The 11,192-nt window shown below is 37.9% G+C and overlaps 1 protein-coding gene across 2 annotated transcripts in view; it reads left to right on the forward strand.

Moving 5' to 3' along the window:
* The first annotated feature begins 3,566 nt into the window (after positions 1 to 3,566).
* The window catches only part of LOC107739468 (tight junction associated protein 1 (peripheral)), a 51,518-nt gene continuing 43,892 nt past the window's right edge, over positions 3,567 to 11,192 (forward strand). For both annotated transcript variants that reach the window (XM_016551580.1, XM_016551581.1), the window contains exons 1-2: positions 3,567 to 4,508; positions 7,145 to 7,173. In XM_016551580.1, coding sequence (XP_016407066.1) covers positions 3,759 to 4,508; positions 7,145 to 7,173 — 779 coding nt within the window. In that variant the 5' untranslated portion in view covers positions 3,567 to 3,758. The remainder of the gene's footprint in view (positions 4,509 to 7,144; positions 7,174 to 11,192) is intronic.

Raw genomic sequence — 11,192 nt, forward strand, 5'->3', positions numbered from 1 at the left:
GCCTGAAGGAAATGTAATTTCACGTCTGTACAGTAGAGGCCGCAGCTCAAACTTACCTTCCAGCTGTGCTGCCATTATGGATTGCGTGAAGAATAGGATGCAAGAGAAGAAAGTTCAATACTCTTCAGCAATAGAAAAATGAAAAACAAAAGTTATGTTTATCTGAAGTCATTTTTGCTTGTTAGTATGGTTGAACTGGATCATCAAAGGTGAACAGCAAAGACCTTAATAAAAATGGGATTAAATACATAAAGGATATTTGTGTTGTTTAAAATATTTAATTATTGCAGGTTTGTGTCTTATTCTATTCTAATGCGTTACTACCCCCAACACAGTTTTTTGATGTGGTATGACAGATCGCTGTAAACAATGTCGCATAGCATTACATTTACCTCAGGCAAGTCATCCACAGCTCGTTATTTCGCTAGAGTAATTAATATATACACTATTTTAGCCTATTTAACTTGCAAGTGATGTCTTATTTAATGTTATGTTTAACAATTTGGAATTATAATCAAATTTATTTAAAAGACAGAGCTTATCATGTGTTAATGTAAAAAATCTTGTGTAATATAACGTGTGTTTGTTTGTTTGCTGGTTTTTATTGTATTTATTATACTTGTAATTGTTTTTGCCATGAAAATTGCCTAAGATGCTGACATGGCATTTAAAAAATATATACTACTACTATTTAAAGACAGAGCCACAATTTGTTCAGTAAACCACTTTAATAAACGTATGTAATTTTATGTTTAGTTTTTCCACTCTGCTATATTGAAAACGTGGACTGAACCATAATTTTTAATATCTAATAGATAGAAACATCTTTAAAACATAACTTGACGGTGTTGGCATAGGTAGATTTTGAGACCAAAAGTTTTACAGTTAATGATAAGATACCTACTCCGATAGAGGATAAGATACCTTGTTGAACTTTGTGTGAAACTTTATCAGTTCAGATGGTGTTGCTGCTTAAATTCACATTCTTTTGATTCATCTTTTACAAACATGTTTATTTCTACTTGCTGTGTACTTCATTGTGTAGGCCTGGTGTTTTTGTGCACTGTGGGTAGTGGATGACGTCAAGAGGGAAATCAGCCTGTCAATAAGTGCCACATTTTGGCAGTGAACCCCCTCACGTGCGCGTGTGCGTATGTGTGTCCCAGCCTGTGCACATTAGCAGCATGCGCAGGGAACACCATTGATTTCTTATTGGCACCACACTGTGACACACCAGCCAATTCTCCCTTCATTTTTCCCATTTTACCAGTCAGGAACTATAAAAATAGCCACACCATTGCAGAAAGCTGCTCTCCTGCAGGGAAAGGTGTGACCCAGGAAGAAGTGGAGAGAATCTGAGTGCTAACCATGGCCTGCTATTGCGTGTTATACACTCAATAGCGTTCTGACCACAGGGAGCCCATTGTCCTCAATGCTGGCTGCAGTGATAAAGCAAAAAGGAATTATCTCAAACTTTTCACCGACTCAAATTTACTTGGCCACAAAGTTGTTTTGTGAATACTGCCTCAAGCAACCACATGTAGAGATTATATCAAATGGTCAAATATGTGAATATTGTATCTACAGGGAGAGGATTTTTGTTAACCTAGTTAGTTAGGTGCTTAAACAGGCTGTTATTTTGCAGCAGATGTTTTTGGCAGCTCTCTAGCAGACCCACAGTGGGTTACCACAGTAGCAGACCCACAGTGGGTTCATTTTGCAATCTAATGGTGTTGCTGGATAACTTTAGCATACATAGGATGCAAACATGACAGTGACCATTATTAACTACTATGAAAAAACCTGTTAAATATATATATTTACATTGTTTAGTCATTTAGCAGATATATACTGATGAATAAATAAATAAATAAATATATATATATATATATAGTGCCTAAAACTTACTTTTTGCCACGCCTGCCAATGGCCGGTGACGTGATAAAATTTACCGGCCATGAAACATTTTTTTGCAAAAACAGGCAGTTATTACTACTACAATGACTAAACATATTTACAATGTTTTTAAAAATTAGAACTTAAATTGAAATCTAAAATCTATAAAAGGTTAACATTAGTGTTGTCTGTCAGTCGATTAAAAAAATAATTAATCACACATTTTTCTGTAATTAATCATGATTAATCGCATATTTATATTGTCATAATTTCACATTGAACCTCCAAATTAATGTAGAAACAACATAAAGATAGTATTTTTAAAATGTTTTTAATGGTATCTTTTTACTAAGTTACCTATTAGTTACATGAAGTATTGATACCAATACTGCTACTGGTGTCGCTATTAAATGCATTTTCTCTCAATTTTACCTATTAATTATAGCCATTCAACATTACAGTATAATAGAAATCCATTACTTTTAACATTTAATAGGCTCTGAAATATTAAGTGATTTTAAAACAATCTTCACATAAACTATAAATTGTATATGCATAAACTATACAGATTAATCTTTATTCAACTTACAAAAGTTAATCAGCGACTAGAACAGTCGAGTGATTTCTCTTTTTCTTTTGTTTTTTGATTTAGCTACATCACTGACAGACTTCAGCAGGTTTTACTTTAAAAGCAGCGCTATCTCTTTAAAACCTGATGCACATGATGCGGATCTGACACATATCCTATTTTCTCCAAACTGTTTACAGACATTTAAGACTTTATAACTCATTTAAAACTAAGTTTACGAGGTAACTCGCCAAAACCGCGTATTTAGACATAATTGTGTGCGTTTTCGTCCGTTGAAGCGCTACTGGTGCGCTGTCTAGAGAGGCTCAGCGTCTGTGTACAGCCGAACCTAGCCTACTTCACTGCACCGTTTAGGCGGCGTAACTCCAGGTATGTGTCACCACATTCTCGGGTTATGAAGAATAAAGAAGGGAAAAGTTAATCTTCCGAAATGAAGCAGCAATATCTTCTCAGGTAAAAGTTATTAGAACCGTGTCTAGGGACAAGCTGGCCATCACTGCTCTGACCTTATCAGTCCGTTTGTATCCTATTATTCGATTCGCTCTTGTCGCTTATGACAGAACAGCTCATCACGATGATCTTGTCTTCGGAAAAGATTATTTTATTCGCTTATGTCGGAAACAGCTAATCTCTTTAAAAACTGGCTGTTGTTCTCACTACATTGCATTGTTATATTTCGTAAAAGTTTTACCCGCCAACTGGCGACTGCCACTGTTACACATACTCGCCAACACTGATTTTTACTCTCATTTGGCGCTTGGCAAGTGTTAATTATAGGCCCTGTATGTATATATATATATATATATACTCGCACACACTGCATTTTTACTCAGAAACTTACCAAGGTAAGTTACTAGGTAATGTCTGGTTCCCTAATAAAGATTCACCCAGAATTAATTATTTTTTTATTTATGACCCTGGGTTTGCTGAAAAACTGTAGATAATTATTTCAAGAACTTGTTTTAGAAATCCCAAACTTGTTTAATTTGAATGGGGTTTAAATTAGGGCTGCACGATAAATCGCATGCGATATTTAACGCGCATCTTGTCAGAAAGCCGGTTCTGTAATCAGCGGCCGTCACACTCCACTAGGAGTGTGGAGCGCTTCTTGGTCTTCAAAGAGAAAGCAGAGATACTTGCACCCAAAGAAGAGCAGCGTCCACCCCATGCAGCGCCTCTGCTGCATGACCATCCACCCAAGGGCATCCTCAAGCAGTCTCATCAGTTGGGAGTCTACTCTTCCGACAGTCTGCGCAAGTCTAAGTCGGCAGAGATGCTAGCCCAGGCGAGAAGTCATGGACGCAGCAGGAAGCCCAAAAGTATGTCCTTGGATAGGGAGAAGGGCATACGAGCCTCTCCCACGGGACGTGCTACTTCCACATCGTCTACATCTCCCAGCTCTATGCCACCGGAATGGAAGATGCAGCTTCTTGAGGAAAAGATCAAATTTTCCCAATTTCTGGACGAAATCACCTACCGGGTCCTGAGCCCGGCTAGTCTAAAGATGCTGCGAGGGAACCTTCCAGAGCCAGCAGTGTCTTCGAAAGGGAGCCAAATCAAGCAGCACAACAATCCCCAACAATATGAATCCAAGGACCGTCATGGCAAAAAGCAAGAGAGGAGCCGACTTTGGGACGAGTGGGCCTCCCAGCATAGCAGAGCCAGCAGGAAATCAAGGGAGGCAAGACCCAAGACATGGCACATCTCAGAGGACAGTCCAGAGGGAGCGTCAGAAAAGCAACACGTAGATCCTCATCGTGAAGGGGCCCGTTCCAAAACCGAAGGCCCAATTTATAGCCAGGTGGGGGGCAGTGATGATTTCGAATGGGATGATAGGACTCCACGGGGGGTTCAACACCAGCCTCAACCCCACCAGTTACCCCATATAGAAAGCAGAGCCGTGCAAAAGGACAATACAGATAAATCAGGGCTGCCAAAGGCTGAGATTCCCATCATTCGTGTGGAGTGTGAGAAAACACCTTTATCACAAGTGACTCCCTTTTCTATATTATCACAGATCAAGGTATGTCATTGACAACATTTTTGACTTTACCCCTTCCTCATATACAATCCACTCTTGCATTGAAGAAACTATACCAAATGTCATGCCTTTAAAACAATTGTGCCTGAATACTCTTGCAATATTATTTCAGAGATTAACTAAATATTGTAGGAATAGTTTACTTAAAAATTAAAACTTATTTACTCATCCTCATGTTTATTCACAGACTTACTTCTGTGATGCATTTTGAAGATTGTTGACACTGCTTGTTCCATACAACAAAAGTGGACAGTGACTAAGGGCTGTCAAGATCTAATAGGCACCATAAAAGTAGTCCATATGACCTGTGCACTGTATTTTAAATGTTCTGAAGTCATACAATAATTGGTGTATTTCTCAAATGTTATTTGCAGTTGAATAAAAAGTTCTTGCTAGGATATGCATAAGAATGAATGGCATTTGCCATCATTATGTCATACCTCATGTGACTTTTCTATGTGGAAAGTTTGAATATTGGCGTACGCAAATGAGATTTGAGATCTATGGAGAATGCTCAGTGGCTGAAGCGTTAAGAGTATGGCTTCCAAGCACATGGAATAGTGCATAAATGGTATAGATTGCTTTTATGTTTTTTTTTTTTTGCCCATTTTGAAGCTTGGCAGCCTCTAGTCACAGTGTTTTAATTGTATGGAAGAGCAGCTCAGATAGTCTTCAGAATATCTTATTTTGTAATCCACAATGGAAAGTCTTGTAGGTTTGGAATGATTTCATAGTAGAATATGATCAGGAATTTTGGGGTTACCTTTCCTATATTGAATCAATGCCATGACAAGTATCCTCATCTCACTGTTCCAATGTTTGCTGAGGATATTTTGCTCTAAACATGAGCATTTACTGAAGTTTACTGATAACCAGTTGTCACTTCTGTAACAGTTTTTCATGAGAGATTTTTATCCACCAACAAGCAAATACATAACTAGTGTTTAAACAAACAGAGTTGTTTGCAAGCTTTCTCTGCATTAGACAAATGTTAAAAAAAAATAAAAAAACGCCATTTTCTGCTCTGTGGGATATGGCGGCTATTTAGCTGGCATAAAAACAACAGTTTTCAAACCGATTTCATAGCTTCACTAGGCATGTGCATATTGACCTGTTTGGCAGAAACACAGAGTATGATGTTTCCACTGCATTCCTTGCTTTTTTATTGCAATTATTAAATGAATTAACCAACACATACAGGTCATTTATAAATCTGTAATAGTTCATTGATGCATGCCATAATGTAGGTCTTAGAGGTTATTGATTGAATGTCTACTTAACATTTAGAAGTCCCAAAAGTCTATTCATCGAAACAACTGTTTCCTATGTGTGCAATAATACGAAACTGCTTTATCACTTGTTAGAACACTGTTTTAGGTTGCTCTGACATTTCGAAATCATTTTTCAGCCACACGTAAGATCAGCTCAGAATCAAGTATTGAGGAAATGTTATGTTTGCCCTCTTGGTATAAAAGACAAATATACAGCAGTGTGGGTATTAAGGATATGTGAAATATTGATCTATGGAGAATGCTCAGTGGCTGAAGCGTTAAGAGTATGGCTTCCAAGCACATGGAATAGTGCATAAATGGTATAGATTGCTTTTATGTTTGTTTTTTTTGCCCATTTTGAAGCTTGGCAGCCTCTAGTTAATTGTATGGAAGAGCAGCTCAGATAGTCTTCAGAATATCTTATTTTGTAATCCACAATGGAAAGTCTTGTAGGTTTGGAATGATTTCATAGTAGAATATGATCAGGAATTTTGGGGTTACCTTTCCTATATTGAATCAATGCCATGACAAGTATCCTCATCTCACTGTTCCAATGTTTGCTGAGGATATTTTGCTCTAAACATGAGCATTTACTGAAGTTTACTGATAACCAGTTGTCACTTCTGTAACAGTTTTTCATGAGAGATTTTTATCCACCAACAAGCAAATACATAACTAGTGTTTAAACAAACAGAGTTGTTTGCAAGCTTTCTCTGCATTAGACAAATGTTAAAAAAAAATAAAAAAACGCCATTTTCTGCTCTGTGGGATATGGCGGCTATTTAGCTGGCATAAAAACAACAGTTTTCAAACCGATTTCATAGCTTCACTAGGCATGTGCATATTGACCTGTTTGGCAGAAACACAGAGTATGATGTTTCCACTGCATTCCTTGCTTTTTTATTGCAATTATTAAATGAATTAACCAACACATACAGGTCATTTATAAATCTGTAATATTTAATTGATACATTCCATAATAGAGATTATTGAATGAATGTCTACTTAACATTTAGAAGTCACAAAAGACTATCCATCAAAACAACTGTTTCCTATGTGTGCAATAATACGAAACTGCTTTATCACTTGTTAGAACACTGTTTTAGGTTGCTCTGACATTTCGAAATCATTTTTCAGCCACACGTAAGATCAGCTCAGAATCAAGTATTGAGGAAATGTTATGTTTGCCCTCTTGGTATAAAAGACAAATATACAGCAGTGTGGGTATTAAGGATATGTGAAATATTTATTGGAATATACAACTCTCTGATTCCTCTAATACTCAATATTTATGTGTAAGATGATATATTCAGTTTGCACATACTTAATGCATGTTCTTTCTTACAGGAGTCCTTATCAGATGCCGACAGAATCAAGTAAGTTGATTTTATTCCCATCATTGTGATGTTTTAATTTTTAGTCTTCACAAATGTTGCAGACATGGATTGGCAGTGTGTAATTTCTTTGTTTCAATACTCAGATTTGTTCTAGAAGCCTTGTATTATTTATGACATGCACTGAAGTGTTAAAGTGTTAGGTGGCATTAGCCATCTAATCTGACCCTAAAGCTGATTATTCATTGGCTCTTGCCGTTGTATGGCACGGTTGGCCAAGAGCCAATTAGGAGAGGAGATGCCTGTATGACATCACCAGCTGATTAGCCCAGAAACTCCAGAAGGATAGGGTGAGTCTCAGGCTTATGATCAGTCAGAAGCTGGGTGACTGTCAGAATATCAAGCCATTAGGTCTTGTGATTAGAAAAAGTGCCCACCTTTTAATGACACCAGGCATCCTCTCTTTTACCCACTACACCTCACGTGCTCACTAGGGTACTAGGTCAAATTCACTTTGATCAGAGACATCTCGCCTTCTTTCCAGGCTTACAGGGATTCTAAGACTTTTAGGCTCCAACACCAACCAGCAGGTGCAACTAGTAACTAGTGATGCGGTTGTGCTTTCAACTAGGATTGCCGCGATAGACGGTGTTGACGGTGATACCGGTGTTAAGCCGCAACACCGGTTACGTCACTTGCAGTAAAAGAACAGACACTACAATTAAAAACTGAACGTCCTACGTCTAAACACATATATCCGATTCTCCACAGAACTCCCGATGCGAGGGCGACACCCGCGGTGATACCGGTATTACCGGTGTTGTCACACGCCGATTAACCGGTGGGAAAATTTCCTCACCGACACAACCCTACTTTCAGCCCAAGGCCTCCCATTACCTCTGCTCCATTTTTTCATGTACTGCGTTAGCTTTTATGTTCTCTTCCTTGCCTGTGTTCCCTTTGTTGCTGCTTTTCTCCCATTGAAATCAATGCTTTAAAGTCAGCACCTTAGGTCTGGTGTAGCTTAAAAGTAATTCTCATTTTTAAGCTGTTCTTCAAGTTGCCACTCTTCAACATCAATACAAAGGTGGTGCTTTTGAGAATACTAAAGTACATTTAGTCAAAAACGACTAGTTGGTTACTTTTTTTTAAGATCTCTTTTTTTTTTTTGCCATTATTGGCATTGCTGGATGGGACAGTAGAAAAAATGTAGGAGAGAGTGGGAGGGGACTGAAAAGTATCACAAATATCACACACTTGGTTTGTCCCAGTTGCAACTTCAACTGCAAGGCTTTTGGCTCAAAACTAAATTAATTTTTAACTAATTGGAAGAAAGCCTTGTTTAATTTGGTTTAACGATTGAAGGGATAGTTCACCTTCAGTTGGTCCCCATTGACTTGCATAGTGTTTTTTTCCATACTATGGAAGTCAATAGGGACCAGCAACTGAAGGTGAACAATCCCTTTAACTGACCTATATTGGATGGGCAGAGTAAAGCAGAATGCAGAAGGCACAAGACATTATTAACATGATACAGTCAAGTGCATTAAAATGGTCATAACTTTACAGACAGGGTTTCACCCTGTGAACTGTCTGACAGTTAAGGCACAGTAAAAAAAAAAAAAAAAAATTCAGTTAAACCATTGCAATCCATCCCAGATTACTTGCGTGTAGGATTGACAGGAGCCTAACAGAGCTGAGTCTGACTCGTTGTTCCCTTCACCATCTCGTTCATGTGACGCCAGGCGGAAGCATGCAGGTCGTGGTCGGGCAGGCGGCGTTATTGATTGGCCTAGTTGTCTGTTTGATGGGTGGAGAGAGCTGGACGGTGGATGTAGTCTGAAGATGGGTTTCTCCATCATGTGTTTCCAACCCCCTCAGGGTGGAAATCTGGAATTAATTGTTGAAGCTTTCTGTAAATCACAAAACAAAAAGCACTGTGAGTCTGATATAATGTACTTTTTAGTGTTCTCCAATAATCCATGACACACACAAGATTGCCTGTGGATTTGTTTACTTAAACGAGGAGTCATCTCAATTATCACCAGTAAAGTATGGAGTGCCACAAGGATCTGTCCTAGGTCCTCTGCTATTTTCAATATACATGTTACCCTTTGGTAATATTATTAGAAAATACGGAATTAGTTTCCATTGTTATGCTGATGATGCTCAACTATATATCTCAACAACATATATTCTCAACAACATATACAACATATATGATTATTGCAACATATAATAATTGCTGTTAATAGTGTTCATCGTAGGCCTGGGCGATAAAACGGTATCGATATTTATCGACGGTACACCTTCGATAACGATATAAACATTTTTTCCATATAGTGCACGATATAGGCACGTGCTATGAGTGATGCAGACAGCACACACAAACACGAACACATGCTGAATTGAGTGCTGTGCCTGCCTGTGATGAGGAGATTGTGAATTAAAAAATGAATATTAGTCGAATTTAAAATAAACATTTGCATTTGAATGCAAAAATGGTACAATCCAATGTTAGGAGTGCGTCAGGGAGCGTCATCAGTGGCGCACGAGATGCAGTGATAATGATGTAAGTGACATTGTTGCATTTTAATACGGCTCCGGGGGGTGAACAAAGGCCTTCTGTAGTGAATCGATGCGTTTTTGTAAGAAAAATATCCATATTCAAAACGTAATAATCACTTTAATGTAAATATATACCATTCACAAATCTTGTGTGTATTTTTTTTTTAATTGGATTGAACTATTTTGATACTTTTCAGTGTTGAATGAGATCTTGTCAACAGTTCTCTCATTTTGTCTGATCTTCTATATATATATATATATATATGTTTTTACTAGGGATGCACCGATACTGGTCTCCTGTACTCGTACTCGTACTCGTTAAAATGCCCCGATACCAAACGCCGATACCACACAGCATGTGATAAGCGCCATATTCAAACAAAGAAACACCAACAACAGAACAACAGACAGCAGAAAGGAGTTAAGGATGTCTTTGACTGTATCTATTTGATAAATGAAGTTAACCAACTAACATTATACATACCCTTTTGGTTTCTGTACCCAATATTTAAAAAATGTACAAATGCAATAAAAATATCGGTATCGGTACTCGGTATCGGCAAGTACCAAAAATAAAAGTATCGGTATCGGGCGAGTACTGGAAAAAGTGGTATCGGTGCATCCCTAGTTTTTACACTGGGCTTTTCACAATGGATTCTAATGCTGCGTTCCATTTGTACTCTGAAGTTGGAAATTCCTAGTTCCCAGTAGGAACTTTTAACTGGACCGCCCTCTCAAGTCAGAGTTCCAACTCAGAATCTTGGAGGAATCGCAACAGCTCCAACTTCAGAATCCAATATGGCTGTTCGGTGCATCAACAGAAGAAAAACAGTACTATCCAACCTCTATTTGTAGGCAATTTGAGGTTGTTTTAATCGACTGGTATTGCTAACAATGGACACGTCTGTCTTTGTTTTTTGAGTTGGGTGTGACGTCATTCCCAGCACCAGCATCGTAATTCTGAGGTAAATGCAAAAAATATAATTTCACCGAAATAGATACGTGTGATATTTGGCCAAAAATCTTCCTTTTGGAAAAGGCTTCACATTGCCTATTGCTGCAGCTCAGTAGATTTTAGAACTGGTCAAAATATTTATGTCTGCTTTTTAGCTTGCATAGAACAGTGAGGCATAATTTTCCTGATTCAGTGATGAAATATTTGCCTTCTTGGGGATGCAAAACAAGAGGAACTTCCAGTCCAAGTCTAACAAGCGTTAAGCCCAGTCTGCATGTGATTGAAAAGGCTTTTCCTGGTCCTTCAGGGCTCTACGCTTATTTTTCTTTTTAGGAGCACTTGTGCTCCTAACTTAAAAAATTTAGGAGCACAGTCAAAAATTTAGGAGCAACTTCTAATCAATAATCCAAAATTTGATCAAAAATTAGCCTTCCTATTACGAGGTGATATTTGACTCCTTAAAGTGATTTACAGTGGAATTTTGTTTTTACCTTTGTAATGGCATTTTTCTATCTTTATTAAAAGTATGTAATCTTTT

This window comes from Sinocyclocheilus rhinocerous, unplaced genomic scaffold (genome assembly GCF_001515625.1).
Source record: "Sinocyclocheilus rhinocerous isolate Xijiao unplaced genomic scaffold, SAMN03320098_v1.1 scaffold345, whole genome shotgun sequence".
In the NCBI taxonomy this organism is placed as follows: Eukaryota; Metazoa; Chordata; class Actinopteri; order Cypriniformes; family Cyprinidae; genus Sinocyclocheilus; species Sinocyclocheilus rhinocerous.